The sequence below is a fragment of the Salmo salar genome, chromosome 05, assembly GCF_965601325.2.
Source record: "Salmo salar chromosome 05, fSalSal1, whole genome shotgun sequence".
NCBI lineage: Eukaryota > Metazoa > Chordata > Actinopteri > Salmoniformes > Salmonidae > Salmo > Salmo salar.
In genome coordinates, this window is record NC_138295.1 from 23,193,742 (window position 1) to 23,214,923 (window position 21,182).

Consider the following 21,182-nt stretch of genomic DNA (forward strand, 5'->3'; position numbering starts at 1 on the left):
ATGTGGAGGGGGGGGGGGGGGGGAATAAATGGTCCATGAGTTCAATTCAGCATGGTTCCAGTCACATCTTCTCCTCACCCCACAGCTCTTATGGGTTAGGTTGCCCTCCTCCTCCCACAGAATGACTTGCTCCCAGCTTCTCAGCAGGCCCTTGTTTCCAAGGCAACAAGATGTTGCTGTGTATCTGGGAGGTTGTTCTGGTCTAGACAAACATCATTATTTTGGTAGCCACACATAGGAGAAGCAAAGGCTTGATAGAGAAAACGTACGTTAAATTGTTAATCATAATAATAATAATAATAATAATAATAATAATAATAATAATTCATTTATAGAGCGCATTTCCCCATAATGTTAAACAATAAGAAGACATTTTACATTTCCAGCTCTTGCATCCGCTCTGACTCAAATCTCTTTTTGGGAGACATACACTATATATTCAAAAGGATGTGGACACCCCTTCAAATTAGTGGATTCAGCTATTTCAGCCACATCCGTTGCTGACCGGTGTATAAAATCGAGCACACAGCCATGCAACCCCCATAGACAAACATTGGCAGTAGAATGGCCTTACTGAAGAGCTCAGTGACTTTCAATGTGGCACTGTCATAGGATGGCATTTTTACAACAATTCAGTTCGTCAAATTTCTGCGCTGCTAGAGCTGGGCCGATCAGCTCACAGAACGGGACCGCTGAAGTGCGTAGCGCGTAAAAATCTGTCTGTCCTTGGTTGCAACACTCACTACCTAGTTCCAAACTGCCTCTGGAAGCAACGTCAGCATAAGAACTGTTATTCGGGAGATTCATAAAATGGGTTTCCATGGCCGACACAAGCTGGCCGTCATTGGACTCTGGAGCAGTGGAAACACGTTTTTTGGAGTGATGAATAATGCTTCACCATTTGGTAGTCCGACGGATGAATCTGGGTTTGGCGGCTGCCAGGAGAACGCTACCTGCACCAATGCATAGTGCCAACTGTAAAGTTTGGTGGAGGAGGAATGATGGTCTGGAGGTGTTTTTCATGGTTAACCCTAACCCTGCACAGAGAACTGACCTAAACCCCATCTAACACCTTTGGGATGAATTGGAATGCCGACTGTGAGCCAGGCCTAATCGCCCAACATCAGTGCCCGACCTCACTAATGCTCTTGTGGCTGAATGGAAGCAAGTCCCCGCAGCAATGTTCCAACATCCAGTGGAAAGCCTTCCCAGAAGAGTGGATGCTGTTATAGCAGCGAAGGGGGGACCAATTCCATATTAATGCCCATGATTTTGTAATGAGATGTTCGACGAGCAGGTGTCAACATACTTTTGGTCATGTAGTGTGTAAATAGCTGCAGTGTATATGAAGGAAAGAGGATCTTATCAATGCTCTTTGTCAATTAGTTTGACACTCAAAAAGAAAACCATCAACTCGTAGTTGGCAGGGAACTTCTCCAAACTTCCTTTAACAGAAAAACAAAGCAGCAGTTCAAATGAAAAAAATTGAAAAATAAATCAAAACAAACCATTAACTCCAAAAGGAGTCCAGGAGCTTTGTTCCTCTCCAACACCTTGACCTTGCAGCAGTATTATTATAGTTTTGTTGCTGACAAGAGCAGACAGTGTAGAAAGTGAGAAATGGTTTGGCTCGCCCAGACAGAAGGTAGTCTTCTAATTCCAGGACAGTGTGTTAAGAAAAATACCCCTCTAAGTTTGACTCTTTTACCTAAAATAACCCAGAATCACCCAAAGTTAGTCCAAGGCACAATTTAAGATCAGCTCTCTAGATGCAGTATTTGGGTGAGGAAACACTAATTTGACTGTATCTTACCTAGATTAATGTGTTTGTCGCCTTCCCAGTTAAACTTATTCAGAATCCTATCTCAAACAAATAAAAATGGTGTTATAAATTAGTTTCCACTGTGTTTGGGTGACATTTGTTAATTGTATTGATTAAATACCCCTGAACAAGACAGTTTACCCACTGTTCCTAGGCCGCCATTGAAAATAAGAATTTGTTCTTAACTGACTTGCCTAGGTAAATAAAGGTAAAATAAAATGAATAAATATAAAATGCGGCAAAGAGTAAAGAAATACCCTGAGACTAAACCCAGTGTGAGAGGATCCTCTTCCCTATTGCCTCGCCTATCACCTGTCCTTGGAAACAAGCATGAGGATGACGAGAACGGACAGGCTAACCTTAAGACGCTCATTATAATGCAGTGTGGCATTCGCAGGGATCCACATGATATTTAGCAGAGGGACTTTACCTCCCCACCCTACCCCCTCGCTAATTAGCATGGAGGAAGTTACCTTTTGATTCATTACAGACCTCTGCCGTTGTAGCCCTGGTGAGGTCCAGGCCACAGGGATGACACCTTGGCTGTGTTCATTATGCACCAAACAGAGGAAAACTGACTGAAACACACAGGGACTTACCAGGACCCGGACCTGTCCAATTACAAATGCTTCTGTTACAAAACATTTTAGAACGTTTTCTGATGCGTGCCTTTATTGAATACGTCCCTGTTCCCACAGAAACGTCTCCTGGCTACACACTCAGAATAGCGGGAGGCCAAGCTCTTTTATTCACAGAGAGCATGTGACGGGCCTCATTCACTGAGTGGGAGGTGTACAGTGGGCATATAAACTCAAGAAGGCTGGCTGGGTGGTTTAGAGTGAAACGTGCCCTTTTTGGTTTCCAAGTGTACAGTAATTCCTTGAGTGGCGTGGTATTGACAGGGGAGCAAGCGGAAGGGGGGTAAGTGGCTTTCCTCCATATTTCCTCTGCGGGGAGGCAAGGAGGCGTTTAGCTGTGTTACCTTAACCCTCCGATGTGTGTCTGAGCTTCAGGAACACTCACTCACTCACTCACTCACTCACTCACTCACTCACTCACTCACTCACTCACTCACTCACTCACTCACTCACTCACTCACTCACTCACTCACTCACTCACTCACGCACGCACACACACACACACACCTCCCAGGGAGGGAAATAATTATTTCCCCTGTTCTCTTGTCTCTCTCCCGGGCCAAACCTACAGCACTGAATCAGTGTCAGAGTGTGGTGGAAACCGGTGCGGGGCTGTCTCACTCGCCCGTTCTCCTGGGCATTTACACCAGTGTGAGTGATTTCAGATGGGCAGAAAAAACAGGGGGGAGGAGAAGAAATCCTCTTGGAGATAGGGGTTAGACCTAAGAGTGGAGGTGGATGAGAGCTGAGTTGGAGACACTGTAGAGAGACAGTCAGGCAGAGGCAGCAGCATATGCACCGTACCTGCCTATCTCTTCCCCTCCCTTCAAAGCTGTCAAAGTCCCCAGGTCTAGCCTCCTACCTGCAGGCTGCTTAAATCAGCTCAGTTAATAATATAGCGCCTAGACAGATGGAGAGACTGAGAGGAGAGAGGGAATTAACCAAAAGGCGATGCGGTTGAGGGAAGGAGGAGGGGAGGGAGGGATTCCAGAGAGACGGTCCGTTTTGTGACTGCACGGGTCAGCGTGGATAGACCTCCAGAGATGTGTTATTACAAAAGAGAGGTTCTTCTCTCTCTTTTTTAATATTGTATCAGTTTGTTACACATCTGCTCTTTTCAGATCCATGGGAGGGAAGTTTGGAGAGAGGGGAGATCTGCTGTGAATCTAATTGAGTTTGAGGTGAGATGAAGAAATTAAAGTCCTGATATTGCATGCTGTTGTACTTTGTGACCTGGGCGATTCCACACCAGCGAAGGCGTAAAATGTTTTTGGTATCTCAGATTGTTCACGGATTGTCATGGATCATAAGGTCTTACAGCAGGCAGTTGAAGTCAGAAATGTACATACACTTAGGTTGGAGTCATTAAAACTTGTTTTTCAACCACTCCAAAAATGTCTTGTTAACAAACTATAGTTTTGGCAAGTCGGTTAGGACATCTACTGTGTGCATGACACAAGTCATTTTTCCAACAATTGTTTATGTACAGATTATTTCACTTATCATTCACTGTATCACAATTCCAGTGGGTCAGAAGTTTACATACACTAAGTTGACTGTGCCTTTAAACAGCTTGTAAAATTCCAGAAAATGATGTCGTGGCTTTAGAAGCTTCTGATAGGCTAATTGACATAATTTGAGTCAATTGGAGGTGTACCTATGGATGTATTTCAAGGCCTACCTTCAAACTCAGTGCCTCTTTGCTTGACATCATGGGAAAATCAAAAGAAATCAGTCAAGACCTCAGGCAAAATGGCTTAAGGACAACAAAGTCAAAGTTTTGGAGTGGCCATCACAAAGCCCTGACCTCAATCCCATAGAAAATTTGTGGGCAGAACTGAAAAAGTTTGTGCGAGCAAAGAAGCCTACAAACTTGACTCAGTTACACCAGCTCTGTCAGGAGGAATGGGCCAAAATTCACCCAACTTATTGTGGAAGGCTACCCGACACGTTTGACCAAAGTGAAACAATTTAAAGGCAATGCTATCAAATACTAATTGAGTGTATGTAAACTTCTGACCCACTGGGAATGTGATGAAAGAAATAAAAGCTGAAATAAATCTTTCTGTCTATTATTATTCTGACATTTCACATTCTTAAAATAAAGTGGTGATCCTATCTGACCTAAGACAGGGAATTTTTACTAGGATTAAATGTCAGGATTTGTGAAAAACCGAGTTTAAATGTCTTTGGCTAAGGTGTATGTAAACTTCCGACTTCAACTGTATATGTCTAAAAAGGGCATAAAAGGGTCACTTTCATCATGATCTTCTCAAAAATGGTTTGTGATACAAATGTAAAAAGCATGCCAAACATCCTTCCTCCCAATAAAGTTTCTATGTGAGAACTGCCAGAACATTCCAACAATATTTCCCGCCTATGCTGGCATGGAATCACCCACCTATGAAATAAATTGGCCATAGCTGGTCATTCAGGTGTGTTTAACCTGTTATGGCTAGGGGGCAGTATTTTCACGGCTGGATAAAAAACCTACCCGATTTAATTTGGTTACTACTCCTGCCCAGTAACTAGAATATGCATATAATTATTGGTTTTGGATAGAAAACACTCCAAAGTTTCTAAAACTGTTTGAATGGTGTCTGTGAGTATAACAGAACTCATATGGCAGGCAAAAATCTGAGAAGATTTCATGCAGGAAGTGGCCTGTCTGACAAGGTGTCGTTCTTCTTGTCTCTGTTTATTGAAGAGTGAGGATCTTAGCTGTCCCGTGACACTTCCTACGGCTGCCATAGGGTCTCAGAAGGCGGTAAAAAGCTGAATCGTGGCTTTGCAGGCTCTGGCTGAAAAAAAGTAGCGCGTTTGGGTAGTGGCTGGTTACAGTACTGTGAGACTCAGGCTCGTGCCCGCGTCGACCGAAAGCTTTGTTTACTTTCCTCTGTTTAGCTAAATGGACATTCCCGGTCGGAATATTATCGCTTTTTTACGAGAAAAATGGCATAAAAATGGATTTTAAACAGCGGTTGACATGCTTCGAAGTACGGTAATGGAATATTTAGATTTTTTTGGTCACGAATTGCGCCATGCGCACGACCCTTATTTACCCTTTCAGATAGTGTCTGGAACGCACGAACAAAACGCCACAATTTGGATATAACGATGGATTATTTTGGACCAAACCAACATTTGTTATTGAAGTAGCAGTCCTGGGAGTGCATTCTGACGAAGACAACAAAAGGTAATCAAACTTTTATAATAGTAAATCTGATATTGGTGAGTGCTAAACTTGCCGGGTGTCTAAATAGCTAGCCCTGTGATGCCGGGCTATGTACTTAGAATATTGCAAAATGTGCTTTCACCAAAAAGCTATTTTAAAATCGGACATATCGAGTGCATAGAGGAGTTCTGTATCTATAATTCTTAAAATAATTGTTATGCGTTTTGTGAACGTTTATCGTGAGGAATTTAGTAAATTGTTAGCAAATTCCTCCGGAATCTAGTTCTGAACGTCACATGCTAATGTAAAAAGCTGTTTTTTGATATAAATATGAACTTGATTGAACAAAACATGCATGTATTCTATAACATAATGTCCTAGGTGTGTCATCTGATGAAGATCATCAAAGGTTAGTGCTGCATTTAGCTGTCTTCTGGGTTTTTGTGACATTATATGCTAGCTTGAAAAATGGGTGTCTGATTATTTCTGGCTTGGTACTCTGCTGACATAATCTAATGTTTTGCTTTCGCTGTAAAGCCTTTTTGAAATCGGACAGTGTGGTTAGATAAAGGAGAGTCTTGTCTTTAAAATGCTGTGAAATAGTCATATGTTTGAAAAATTGAAGTTTTTGTATTTTTGAGGAATTTGTAATTCGCGCCACGCCTATCATTGGATATTGGAGCAGGTGTTCCGCTAGCGGAACGTCTAGATGTAAGAGGTTAATATTGTAATGTTACGTTTCATATACAGTAGTATGTATTAATTTGTGGATGTCCATCATCCATTTCATATGATATGTTACAAATAACAATATGTTACGAATGTTCAAAATCTTATGTTACGAATTTGCAAAAAGTACAATATGTTACGAATTTGCAAAACATACTATATGTTACGAATTTGCAAAATGTTTGATATGTTACGAATTCTAGCTAGGTGAGCATCTGCTAAATGACTAAAATGTAAATATAAAATGTTTTACATTTAGGAGTTAGGTTAAAGTTATGGTTAGGGGAAAGAATAGCTAGCCTGATAAGTAGTTGCAAAGTAGCTAAAAATAAGTAAGTAGTTGTAAATTGGAAAAAATGCTAAAGTTATCCGTGATGAGATTCGAACTTGCTACCTTTGGGTTCACACTATACGCCCACCCACCCATCCACACCGACCGACCGACCAACCACCCTATTTTTGTTTTTGCCTTAAGTAACCATCAGTCTTATGTAACCATACCAAACGTAACATATCATACTCATTTCAGTGTCACGGATTTAAGCTTACTATGTTACATCTAGTCTATGTGACTAGACTGCTCTCCTTGACTTTAATCATGCAAGTGAAAAGATTTGGTTAGGAGGCTTGGCAGTCATTTCGGTGATTCTTTTCCACAACACTGAAGGATTTGCCAAAGTGCTATTTCTCTTTCTGTCATGTTCTCACATAAAGAGGAGAAGGGTAGTGGGAACACATGCCCGTAAACATTCCATATAAACCATGAAGCATATACAGTGGGGGGAAAAAAGTATTTGATCCCCTGCTGATTTTGTACGTTTGCCCACTTACAAAGAAATGATCAGTCTATAATTTTAATGGTAGGTTTATATGAACAGTGAGAGACAGAATAACAACAAAAAAATCCAGAAAAACGCATGTCAAAAATGTTATAAAATGGTTTCCATTTTAATGAGGGAAATAAGTATTTGACCCCTCTGCAAAACATGACTTAGTACTTGGTGGCAAAACCCTTGTTGGCAATCACAGAGGTCAGACGTTTCTTGTAGTTGGCCACCAGGTTTGCACACATCTCAGGAGGGATTATGTCCCACTCCTCTTTGCAGATCTTCTCCAAGTCATTAAGGTTTCGAGGCTGACGTTTGGCAACTTGAACCTTCAGCTCCCTCCACATATTTTCTATGGGATTAAGGTCTGGAGACTGGCTAGGCCACTCTAGGACCTTAATGTGCTTCTTCTTGAGCCACTCCTTTGTTACCTTGGTCGTGTGTTTTGGGTCATTGTCATGCTGGAATACCCATCCATGACCCATTTTCAATGCCCTGGCTAAGGGAAGGAGGTTCTCATCCAAGATTTGACAGTACATGGCCCCGTCAAATGATGTGGTGAAGTTGTCCTGTCCCCTTAGCAGAAAAACACCCCCAAAGCATAATGTTTCCACCTCCATGTTTGAGGGTGGAGATGGTGTTCTTGGGGTCATAGGTAGCATTCCTTCTCCTCCAAACACAGCGAGTTGAGTTGATGCCAAAGAGCTCCATTTTGGTCTCATCTGACCACAACACTTTCATCAGTTGTCCTCTGAATCATTCAGATGTTCATTGGCAAACTTCAGACGGGCATGTATATGTATTCTTGAGCAGGGGGACCTTGTGGGCGCTGCAGGATTTCAGTCCTTCACGGCGTAGTGTGTTACCAATTGTTTTCTTGGTGACAATGGTCCCAGCTGCCTTGAGATCATTGACAAGATCCTCCCGTGTAGTTCTGGGCTGATTCCCCACCATTCTCATGATCATTGCAACCCCACGAGGTGAGATCTTGCATGGAGCCCCAGGCCGAGGGATATTGACAGTTCTTTTGTGTTTCTTCCATTTGCAAATAATCGCACCAAATGTTGTCACCTTCTCACCAAGCTTCTTGGCGATGGTCTTGTAGCCCATTCCAGCCTTGTGTAGGTCTACAATCTTGTCCCTGTTATCCTTGGAGAGCTCTTTGGTCTCGGCCATGGTGGAGAGTTTGGAATCTGATTGATTGATTGCTTCTGTGGACATATGTCTTTTTTACAGGTAACAAGCTGAGGTTAGGAGCACTCCCTTTAAGCGTGTGCTCCTAATCTCAGCTCGTTACTTGTATAAAAGACACCTGGGAGCTAGAAATCTTTCTGATTGAGAGGGGGTCAAATACTTATTTCCTTCATTAAAATGCAAATCAATTTATAAAATTTTTGACATGCGTTTTTCTGAATATTTTTGTTGTTATTCTGTCTCTCACTGTTCAAATAAACCTACCATTAAAATTATAGACTGATCCTTTCTTTATCAGTGGGCAAACATACAAAATCAGCAGGGGATCAAATACTTTTTTCCCCCACTGTAGGCTGAAAATGAATTTCTCTCAGATTACTGAATTAAAGAAATGCAGAAGCAGTGAGGGGGATTAGTGAAAAGGAAATCGTATGGATTTTCTATGTAGGCTGCTATAGCTAAGTGTGCAGAACAGTGAGCACCTAAATGCTTTTTTAAATGGATTTCCTTCCCACTCGGAGGACTCGTCACACTCTGGACTGTATCCTTGTCCTGTCACTCGGAGGACTGATCACACACTCACTGTATCCTTGTCTTCTCACTCGGAGGACTGATCACACACTGACTGTATCCTTGTCTTCTCACTCGGAGGACTGATCACACACTGGACTGTATCCTTGTCTTCTCACTCGGAAAGGTGGGGGAGGGGGGGTGTTCAGAAGGGCTTCAGCCGTAAATCTAGCGGAAGGTTTGAAACCTCTGCCACAGAGACAGGGAGCCTGGTTACAAATATTATCTAGTTACAAATATTATCTCTCTGTGACCTTAAGGCACCATCAATTATGGGGGCTTTTAACCTTGGTTTTGAGATTGACAGATGAGCTGCAGGATACCGGGGAAATGGTTTCCTCTGTATACTGCAGGTTTCCTCCAGATTTTCAGTAAACAGAGTCTCGAAATTGAGTTTCTGTCTCTGTAATGGTTGTGTGTTGTGGCATCTCTGCTGTTGCTCCCAGTGGACTTAACAGGCTTACTTGCACCTCAGACAACAGAAATGAGAAAATAAAAAATGAATCATGTTTGTGTATGGACGTGTCTCCTTTTATGTGATTACAGCTGATGTAGAATCTCTAGCTGGTTAATTGTGGTGCACCTTGGCTTTTCTGGGCCAGTGGTATTGATGGTGCTTTTTTAGTTGTGTTGGTGTGCAGAGGATTGTGTGTTTGCGCCGTGTTTCTCTGCACCGTGCAAGAGAGTCCCGAGTATTTTGTTTAATGTAGATGTGACGTTGTGGGGGAAACAGACATTGACATGAGCCTTTATAAGGTTGTCAGGGGAATTCTAAGGGAGAGGAACGGCTAAATAGGATCACTCCTCTCTCCTGGCCCCTACGTAAAGGGAGCTATTGAAGCGACCACATATGAAAGGTATATTCACCATGCACGGATATCTATATTTGAAGTGCCTGGTGACATTTTCAAGGTCTGCATTAAAAACCCTGCTTGGAGCAATTCCCTCTGTACAAACACTCTATCATATTTTATAGTGTACGAGTCTGAGGAAGGTAGTAGTTCGATAAGTGCATATTTGCTGTTGATAGCTGTGTTCCTTGGTGTCCTTGTCCCTTGTGGCGTCAGCTGGGTTCCTTGGTGTCCTTGTCCCTTGTAGCGTCAGCTGGGTTCCTTGGTGTCCTTGTCCCTTGTAGCGTCAGCTGGGTTCCTTGGTGTCCTTGTCCCTTGTAGCGTCAGCTGGGTTCCTTGGTGTCCTTGTCCCTTGTAGCGTCAGCTGGGTTCCTTGGTGTCCTTGTCCCTTGTAGCGTCAGCTGGGTTCCTTGGTGTCCTTGTCCCTTGTAGCGTCAGCTGGGTTCCTTGGTGTCCTTGTCCCTTGTAGCGTCAGCTGGGTTCCTTGGTGTCAGTTCCCCTGTCTAGTTGTGTCAACAATCATTCTATTTGGTTTTTATTTGTTATTTTATGCACTTTGAGAAAAGTGCTTTACAAATGTAATCAATTATTATTATATTCATGTGTTTCTGTGCTTGTGAGTGAGAAATGGTACTGAAAAACAGAAAAGGCTTTCATCCAAAAGGACAACAGTATTGATTACAACAGTCCTAGGATGCTCTGTGGTGGCTTACACATCAGTTTTTACCTGTGGCTTCCATTGACATGCTATTCCGAGGAAGTGGCAAAAGCATGTTGATTATCCCCAAGGGGGAGGCAAGGACATGCCCTTGACATAGCGGACCAACGCATCCATCAAACCAACACGTCTGTCCTCTGTTCACCTGTGTTGTTGAATGCTCATGGACAACCAGAAAATGATAAAGCCTGCCATAAAGAAATGGAACAAACACACAGACCATATCCTTTTCTCCAGTGCCTGGTTGGGCCAAATTCCCTTTCTTAGACACAAAAACATGCCTCGCTACAGAAGTCATCGAAGTCGACTGATGTCACCTGTTGGGAATGACGCGGCATCGTCAAGTGGCTTTTACGGTCGAGTGAGTGAATAAATATTTCATATTCTCATTTGAAGCCATCATTCCGATGGAAAATGTGTTTATTGATTAGACCGTTAGAGGGCTCTGTGGTTCCGCCTTTACCTATGATGCCCATCAGGAGAAAACCTGGGGGCCACCTCGCCAAGATCAATCATGCTACTCTCACAGAGAGTGCAAGAGAGCGAGCGCGGTGTTTGTAAAAGTCCTCATGTTCCCGGGGATTAAGTGCGTAATGACAGTTAGCTTATGAAACCCGGTTGCTTGTCAAGAGGAAGGTCCGCGGAGTCATCTTACAGGGGCATCCGTGAGATTCCACTTTATTGGAATCCATTAGAGCCCCACCACCCCTCAATCTTCCCCCATTTCCCTGAGTGAAGAGACCCTGAGGATAGATGTTCCCTTCAGGAGGTGGGGATGAAGCAGGTGGGAGCAGGATGGAGCGTAGTGGGAGTGATGCGCCAGAAAGCACAGGGCCTATTTTGTGTGTCAGTCATGGATTGCAGATTTAAAAAAGCCTCTTAAACTGACACAAAAGCACAATTTTTCTCCACAAAATGAGACAATGCCTTCTCATGTTACAGAGCCATAATTCAAATAAATGGATACATTATTGCTGCAATGGTTGTTAAAGTAAATTACAGCAGTCTCCATTTCTGGAACTTTTCCTGTTGTACTCTCTCCCCCTTGGGTTGTGATCGCTGTGAAGAAAACGGGGGACAGACCCTCGCTGTTGACTACAAAATCCAATCTTTTTGACATTTGCCTATTGCCCTCAGATTTCCTTTTCAAAAATCTACTTAAGCTGTCAGAGGCGAGTATGCAGGGTTTAAGCGAATGTGTCAACCCACTATATTCGTTCTCATGTCCAGAAACCCTTCAACTCTCTGAGGCAATGTGCCTCACCTTCCCCCATTTCCGATGTTTCTTTTCATGTATTTATGTCTGGAAAAGGGGGTCATCATCAAACTTGATTTGAGACAACAGGAATCGAGCTCTCCGTAACTTGTCATAGTGAGGACAGTGTTTTATTATGGGCCTTCTAGGCCACCTTGGTTTAACTCTGCAGTGGGCATGTGGAAGAGTATACACGTAATTTCATAATCATAATGACAAGCTCCATCAGAGGGGAAAAATAGCCCCTTCAAAATCTGATTGTATGGAGATTGTATGCAACTATCCCCCAAGTAATGAGATCCCACTCCCTTTCAGTCTGATTGGTTTACGTGCTGGTTTTTGACAATAGGTCTGTCCGTATGCATCAATCAATCAAGTGTCCACAACCTCCTACCTTTAACCTTCCATGAACATAGACATCTAAAAGGCACAGATCACACCCCCACATCCACCCGCACATGGGAGCACAGCAAACAAGAGTTGATTAGGAATGCCTCGCCTCAGACAAGGGACAGTAAGCTGAAGTTGCTGGTCTGAATTCATTATCATTAGCAGTGAACAGCAAGTCCTTTTTAAACTCATTAGTTGATAAAACACCCTCTGATTTCCCATTAAAAAAACCTTAATCCTCCCTTGCTGGCAATGCCCTCTTTCTTTCCACGTCTCCACACGTCCATAGCCACACTGGGGACAGGAAAATGAATGGGAGCTTTCATACGTTTCACTCAAGGATTCTGGCAGTGACGCTTCTAATAGAAAAAAGTATAGGGGTGATGCATGTTTCTGCTAGTGACAATTAATGCCCTGGGGAAAAGCCTTCAAAAACTGTTGATGCTCACTGATGTTCTATTTGCTGGGAGGCAAAGTTGTAAAATTTCATGAAATAGTGGCAACACTTCTTGCACTTGCCTAATGGAATTTGGCCCACAGTTGCTGTACTCTAAGTAATACTGCCTGAGGGGGTGTAGTATATGACGAATTGACCACGGCTAAGGGGCTGGTTTTAGGATTACAGCCCTTAGCCATGGTATATTGCCCATATACCACAAACCCCCAAGGTGCCTTATTGCTATTATAAACTGCTTACCAATGCAATTAGAACAGTAAAAATGTATTTTTTTGTCATACCTGTGGTATTGTCTGATATACTGTACCATGGCTTTCAGCAAAATCAGCATTCAGGACTCCAACCACCCAGTTTATAATGGAAACTAATGGAAGACTATAACAGAAACCAATTGTCTATGATGCTGTAAATCTGTTGGGGAATTTCCTGACTGTTTTAAAAGTCAGTCTTGAATCTTCTGTGTATTACAGCTCTGCACTTCTGTGATGTGAGCAATTTCAATCTTCTGCCAACAATACATTTAGCGACAGAGGAGCAAAAGCAATTGCAATTTCCTGGCAGAATATCCCATTTATTCAAATGTTAGACAAAAGGAAATACACATTTGTGAGGTGTGCAATCGATGAACAACTCTGTTTATCTACAGTTTATACATTTGTGTGTGATACATATATAATCTCGTCATATGTAGTTAAAACAACATATCCCCACCCCATTAAATATCCAGAATATCAAAGACCCCAATCCCTCCCTCATTTGGCAATCTAAAGTTGTAAAAAAAGCCTTTTTATTGTTATTTTTTAAAAACATTCATTCAAAGATGCATTGAGTTAAAATTCAAGTCAGCATTATCCATCCAGCTACAATCAATATTCACTTTGGAATATGGCTAAAGGCAAAGACCACGACTTCAGAGTTCAGGCAGAAGTTCAAAGACTAGCATTGTTATGTCTCTAGTCTAGCGTCTGTAGCATCTGTTGTAATCCAGTCAAAACAAGAGTAAGATAAAAGAGAACGCAAAAAACAAACTGCAATCTAACACCAGTTTGAATCCATATCTTCACTTCGTTCTCTGCTCACATGCTCTCGCTCTGAGATCCTGAAGGCCTACCTGAGCAGAGTTTTAGGATCAATGGTTATGAAGCATATGCCTCAAACACTTCATCCTCCTTTTTTAATGTATATCTTGCAGGCAGTTTTGGTTGAAAGAAGAAAAACTGTAGCATGAAACAATGAGGAAGTTGTGGGGATTAGAGCAGAGAGCGTATTACAAGTTTGCATGGATGTCTTCGTGTCGCAGCACTTTGTAGGTGATCCAGTAGAAAATGTTGAAGAAGAGGAAGCTCAGAGGGAAGACGGCCCTGGATATTGTGTCGATGCGCTTGGCCCGGTCCACGAAGCGCTTGCGGACCGCTTCACCATCATAAACAGTAGACACCGCTGGGGGTGGCGGGGTGAAGACCGTTGCCCCCTCCACAGTTGTTCCATCCTTGGTCTGTAGGCAGTGACCCAGTCCGTAGCCGCGGAAGTAAAACCCACGGCTGTCTCTCGCCAGTTCCTCTTCCTGGGGAATCAAAAGGAAAACACAGATTGGCTTCACACTGTCAACAGCTCATATTTCTTCCCAGTGGATAATTCTCAGACGCAGTCATTTGGGGTGTATCGTAGCAAAAGGTCTATAGGGTGAAGGCACGACATAAAAAGAAACAAAAAAACATCAAGCATGCCTGAAAATATAACTTAAAGGGAGCTGTATTTCCAGCTTAGTGTTGTACTTTTGCCTCGTGTGATGGATTCTTTATGAGAGATGATGTTTATAAAGAGCTTTATAAATACATTTGTTTGATTGATTGATTAATTAATCAAGCCAGCGACCTAAGATCACTTTTGTTCAATCATCTGCCTTTCCGGAGTGTCTCTACACAGAGGGAGGGTAGAAGGAGAGGAACAGCATCATTAAAGCGAAGGGGAAATTTTAATTATCAGTATAACAAAAATTACCTCCATTTCTCTTTGTAGGCTAAGGACACTTTTCCCCCTAAATTTCTGAAATAATGGATCTCTCAAGGTGCCTGAGTGAAAAGTCAGGGTCCGACAAAAAACTCACAATGGGCATTACCATGTGATGGATGGCACCCTTTCCACGCAGAGTGAGACGCCCTGTTCCCTTTCTTTGTGGAGAATATTAATAGACATGTAGCTTAACGCTGACAGTCCTTTGACACCTTGAAAGATGCCATTTGGCAGGGGGAAAGTGGAGATGTAGGATCTAAATTGGGTGATTAATAGTCAGTGTGAAAGCAGTGAGTCAATTGACCCCCCCCTCGAGTGTCTCTCTCCCTGACCCTTGATGCCCTTAGTGAAGGGCAGTTACCAATATGTCCCCATTTATAGCCCAACTTCAGCTCCGCCATGTTCCTTTCTTCAATAATGAGCATTGGCTTCCCTCTCCGACTTGCCTGCCTTGTTCCTTGGCTGTAAGTGAACTTGGTAGAAACTAACCATTTATCTGTTACACAATGACAAATTACACCTTACAACAGAAGGATGAGGAGATCTTCTTGCACTTAATTATCTCTTCTACTTCCACCTAAACTACAGTAGATCATGTGCTGAGGTCTAATGATGCGTTTCACTAAAGATAATAGGTACTCATCATCGTTGGCCCGTGCTCATGGCCCCAGTCAGGTATCTTCGGTACACATTTTGTGATTTGTTGAAGAGGAGTGGCGTTCTCACCACTGGGATCAACAGCATGCAGTGTCCTGACTCTGCAAAGCAGAGGCGGACAAGGACCAGAAATTTGCCAGGGCATTTCTGACACAACCGGCCCTGGGTTGGTACATTTTGGGCCAGCGTCTGGTTAATTGGACAGCAGTCAATTAGCCAAATGGTGATCATTCTGAGCAAAAATCATAACATTTGCATGCCCATGCATGGGCTGCGCCCGCGTTGCGTCCTAAAGATGGACCAGCCCACCGAGCATTTTCCCGAACTGCCCTATTGCCAGTCCGTTTCTGCTACAGAGTGTAAACTGAGTGTATGTGGAAAGGTTTGTGTTAAAAATGGAGTTGCACTTCTGGTGACTTTCCTTTTACCCGACTGCTAGAAATTCACACCAACGTTTTACATTATCGACTTTGGCTTGGGGGTCAGAGCAGCAAGTAGTTGTCGCCACTTTGAAATCAAACAGGTAAGTATATTTCAAGGGGTATGTATACTTTCTGAAGGCAATGTGAAACCCAACCCCCCCCCACAAAGTGATGACAGACGAGGGAGAGAACACACCTGGAGCCGCAGACATAGAAAGACATCGGACTTCAAATCAATGTTTATAATTAGGACGGAGTGAAGGTCAGGAGCCAAACCAGGGGAAGGAGAGTGAGAAGGGGCTTGTTTTAGGGCGACACATGGTGGAGCAGAACACATTCAGTTTGGGGATCAGAAGTGGCGGAAGACATTCGGTTTGGGGTCAGACGTGACACGGGTTGGTTTTACCCTGGCACAGGCGCTGCAGTGCTGATTCAGGTTCCCGTGGTAGCTGGTGCTGGTAGTGCTGTTGCTATGCAGGTCGTTCACTTTCCTCAGTGACTCGACACTCCCCGGTTGATTGGCCAAGGCCATGGCCTCCGTAGGGAAAGGAGCAAGTACACAGATTGGAATAATGCCATTTGAAACCATGCTATTCTCTCAATACCAGTCAGAAACCATGCTTTTCTCTCTTTTAAAACCAGTTAGAAACCAGTTGCACATTGGACTGTGTACTTATTTGCTCAGCTTTTATTATATTACAAGGGTCCCGAGAGAAAGATTCGCTTAGTTCCTCAAACTTCATTCCACAGAAATGCTAATCTGCTTTTTGCTGAGTGCAGGAAATGTTCTCTGCTTCATTCCAAATTCAGCTAAAGCACTAGCTTTGAGACAAAACATGTGATAAAAGAAGTGGACATAAAATGTGGAAATAAACAGAAAACAAGCTATGCTATTTAGTCTGTAAGTCAGAAGTGCTCAAGGAAAACGTTGAAAGTACAATTCATCATCCATAGCTGTTACCAAAGGAATTACTGTGGCTCAGGAGGCTGAGGAAAATATCCTGAAGGAACTAGAGTAGGCTCGGCAAACACCCTACAATATAACACATTTTAATTCCTGTATGATGTAAGCTGTAGTGTATACAGTAGAGGTACATGGGTGCTTGGGACTCAGGGTCTAACTGCTCTCTCTGGTTTTTCAAAGCTGAAGACCATGGAGGTACAATAGGTATTGATGAACCCTGGTCAGTCGGTGGCAGTAGCTAGGTGTGCTCCATCAGACCAAGGCTTTGCTTCAATACCACCCTAGATGGATAATTCAGAAGCCAAATTTCACGACAGGAGTAATTGCCCAACTGATGTGGAGAGGAGGAGTCATAGGGAAGTAGGGGTGCTGAAGGACCCCCTGAAAAATAGGAATTAAAAAACAATATTAATATTTCCTCACAAAAGTAATGTACTGGCCCTTTACTAGTCCTGTGTTAGCGGACCGATATAGCCGCTATGGGAGGAGTTACTTCTTGCTCTCATGGACAATCATTTTCTCCCCTGTTATTGATTTGGGTCCAGTAGACGGTTCATTAAATCTGTGGGATTTGTCTGCCCTGGACAGTGGAAGCTTTACTACAAGTCTGGGAAAGCAGCCCAGCCATTTTGGAGCACAGCTTAATGTGATTCTTTCGGACTCTTGTCTCTGCTCTTGAGATTTAATTCTGTTTCGCTAAAGGGTCTTCCATTTGATCATATGCTCTCAGTAGCACTACCGCTCTACACTCTCTACAAGTGGGTACATGGTGGATAGGTTGTTTGCCTGGAAAGTAATACTTCAGATCAGCAATTTAAGTCGTAAGCTCTTGTTCATCCTTTAAAACCCCCTGTATTACTTTCCCAGAGTTCCAGTGATGTGAGGCTGGAAAACAGCCTGTTAACCCAGCAGGGGAATGGTGTGCCGGGGGGAGCAGGGAGCACACAAACCTCTATGCAAGTTAGTGCTCACCATGGAAATGAGCTGAGCCTGAAATGAGCTGATCTTTCTCATGTAATGTGACGGCCAGCTGTAGTTTGTTGCCGTTGTCAGTTTCTGAATAAACATAGGCGCACCATAACATGGGGCAAAAGTCAGTGTGATAGGAGATGACAGGTGTGTGTGTGTGTGGGGTGGTTTACACTCACTATTCTCTGCCGCCGCTGCTTCTTCCTCAGTCTGATGAACTCCTTGTGTTGCCGTGAGACAAAGTTGACTGCTGCGTACTCGAGCAGTGCGGCGAACACGAACAGCAAGCACACGGCCATCCAGATGTCAATGGCCTTCACGTAGGACACCTGGAGACGCAGGGAAGGAACACACAAGGTCACCGGGTCATCAATAGCCAATCAATTGAGGTGTTGGTGTGCATAATGACGGCGGTGTGGTGCAAGGACTTTCAACCCATCCCTCAACCAGGCAGACTAAGGAGCCATGTCCTCAGAATGGCTCAGAATTCCAATGGGAGTCAATAAGATACAGGCAGACATCATCCTTGAGAGGTCAGAGTAAGACCCAGGGAAAGTCAACTCCGCTCTATTCATGAACACGCCAAGGTCAAAACAGGTCCAACTCAAATTGGAAATTCAATAGTCTGCCGGCTACCTGTCTAGACATGGCCTAGTTATTGTGATATGTGCTTATCCAGTCTAACCTAGCTATTGTGATATTTCCTTATCCAGTCTAACCTAGCTATTGTGATATTTTCTTAACCCGTCGAACCTAGAGGCCTAGCGTGAGGCAGCAGTTACTTATCCAGGTACTGCCACATGTGCGTCATGGCAAGCATTGCAGATGCTGGAAGTATTGGTTATGAACTGGACTGTTACATTGCGTTCTGTTGATCTGTCAGGTGATGATAACCAGGTGTAACATCAGATTGATCTTAGCTTCATACCTCGAAAATTGGCATGGTCTACTTTGAACCAGCCTGCTAAAGTGACATCTGAAATAGCCAATCAGCATTGGGAGAGGAGTCATTTGATTGAACTGAAACAATTTGAAAGATTCAGATACATAGCCACCAAATCTAGTGGTTCCTACAAGCTCTGCATTGACAGCGACGCATCTGGTGTATAGTGTTTACGCGCCTTAGCACTGCTAGCACTTACTATACTCGCCATCCATCATCCCACTTACTTGCCTTACTTTTTAACCTGTTTGGGATAGGGGGCAGTATTTTCACAGTCGGATGAAAAAAACGTACCCGATTTAAACTGGTTACTACTCTTGCCCAGAAATGAGAATATGCATATAATTAGTAGATTTGGATAGAAAACACTGAAGTTTCTAAAACTGTTTGAATGGTGTCTGAGTATAACAGAACTCATATGGCAGGCAAAAACCGGAGAAGATTCCAAGCAGGAAGTGGCCTGTGAGAATTTGTAGTTCTTCTTTTGGTTCTCTATCGAAACTACAGTATCTGAGATGTTACGTAGCACTTTCTAAGGCTTCCATTGGCTCTCTAAAGCCTTCAGAAAGCGGATTGAGGCGTCTCCTGTCTCTGGGCAGAGTAAGGTAGCTCAGTTTGTCAGTGGTCTGCCTGGTGACAGAGAGATTGGATATGCGCGGTCCCACGACCATGCTGTTTTTTCTTTTCCTCTTTGAATGAATACACTATTGTCCGGTTGGAATATTATCGGGGGGTTTTTTACGAGAAAAATACCATTAAAATTGATTTTAAACAGCGTTTGACATGCTTCCAAGTACGGTAAAGGAACATTTTTAATTTTTTGTCTCGTTTTGTTTGTGCGTTCAGGTCACTATCCAAATAGTGACCTGAACGCACGAACAAAACAGAGGTATTTGGACAGAACTATGGATTATTTGGAACAAAAACAACATTTATTGTGGAAGTAGCAGTCCTGGGAGTGCATTCTGACAAAGATCAGCAGAGGTAATACAATTTTTCTAATAGTAATTCTGAGTTAAGTGAGCCCCGAACTTGGCGGGTGTCAAAATAGCTAGCCGTGATGGCTGAGCTATGTACTCAGATTATTGCAAAATGTGCTTTCGCCAAAAAGCTATTTTAAAATCTGACATAGCGATTGCATAAAGGAGTTCTGTATCTATAATGCTTAAAATAATTGTTATGTATTTTGTCAACGTTTATGATGAGTAATTTAGTAAATTAACCGGAAGTTTTGGGTGGGAATGCATGTTCTGAACATCACATGCTAATGTAAAAAGCTGTGTTTTTTTATATAAATATGAACTTGATTGAACAAAACATGCATGTATTGAATAACATAATGTCCTAGGAGTGTCATCTGATGAAGATCATCAAAGGTTAGTGCTTCATTTAGCTGTGTTTTGGGTTTATGTGACATATATGCTTGCTTGGAAAATGGCTGTGTGATTGTTTTTGGCTATGTACTCTCCTAACATAATCCAGTGTTTTGCTTTCGCTGTAAAGCCTTTTTGAAATCGGACAATGTGGTTAGATTAACGAGAGTCTTGTCTTTAAAATAGTCGTATGTTTGAAAAATTGAAATTATTGCATTTCTGAGGATTTTGTATTTCGCGCCACGCTCTACCATTGGATATTGGCGAGGCGTTCCGCTAGCGGAACGTCTGTCCTCAACGCACTACATCCCTGATGTTGCTAGACCGTTATCTCTGCTGACCTTGGGTAGAGAGGCACGGGACCCGGAGCTCTGGGTGGTCATAGTGAGCACGGTGGTGATGCCTAGGCCCACTCTAGCCGGGGCAGCATCCATGTTGATCCAGAAGGAGACCCAGGACAGGATGACAATGAGCAGGCTGGGGATGTACATCTGGATCAGGTAATAGCCCATCTGTCTCTCCAGGTGGAACTTAACCTCGATGCAGGTGAATTTACCTGCCACCGGAAACAATAGAAATGGCAAGTATGTGTGTCAGTCTTTCTGGCATATTCAGAATAATTTATGTAGTTTAAATGTGTAGGTGGGAAAAGTTGCCACTGGTCCATGTTGAGAAGGAAGTTGTTGCTACTCCATTGAGCACTTAATTATATATATATTTTTCAGTTAAACTAAGTGAGCAGAAGGCACTGTCTTTATGCTCTGAACTTTTCTTAAACTTGGATTCAATCCCCAAACCTCTATACTGTCATTTATATTTCTACCAGAAGAACAATGGAAGTGAAGTAACACCAAAGGTCCCACCTGTGTTGTAGTGCTTGGTGCAGTAGCCTAGATCCTGCTCATCTTTCAGCACAAACTGTGGGAGCGTCAGATCATCAGCCACCTGCACCGGGTTCTTGGCCAACCACTCGAAGATCAGATCATTCATGGTATACCCAACTACAGAGAACGAGAAAGTGGGGGGAGGGGTGGGAGAGATTGAGAAACAGAGGTGCAAAGGGAAAGATATAAGGGTTGGGCGGTTTCCAGATTTTTGTATCGTCATTCTGGGATTTACAATATTACATGCTTAATACACAAGGGGGTGCCAAACAAACGCAAAAAAAACGACCATTGGGAATCTATTTCCAGAATGCAAACAAAAGTAGCGCAA

The 21,182-nt window shown here is 43.1% G+C and overlaps 1 protein-coding gene across 1 annotated transcript in view; it reads right to left on the reverse strand.

The window, feature by feature from the left end:
• Nucleotides 1-13,176: 13,176 nt before the first annotated feature.
• The window catches only part of glra4a (glycine receptor, alpha 4a), an 81,411-nt gene continuing 73,405 nt past the window's right edge, over nucleotides 13,177-21,182 (reverse strand). Inside the window, exons 6-9 of the mRNA XM_014199085.1 lie at nucleotides 20,831-20,968; nucleotides 20,309-20,523; nucleotides 17,831-17,980; nucleotides 13,177-14,190 (exon numbers count right to left, since the gene is read on the reverse strand). Coding sequence (XP_014054560.1) covers nucleotides 13,894-14,190; nucleotides 17,831-17,980; nucleotides 20,309-20,523; nucleotides 20,831-20,968 — 800 coding nt within the window. The 3' untranslated portion in view covers nucleotides 13,177-13,893. The remainder of the gene's footprint in view (nucleotides 14,191-17,830; nucleotides 17,981-20,308; nucleotides 20,524-20,830; nucleotides 20,969-21,182) is intronic.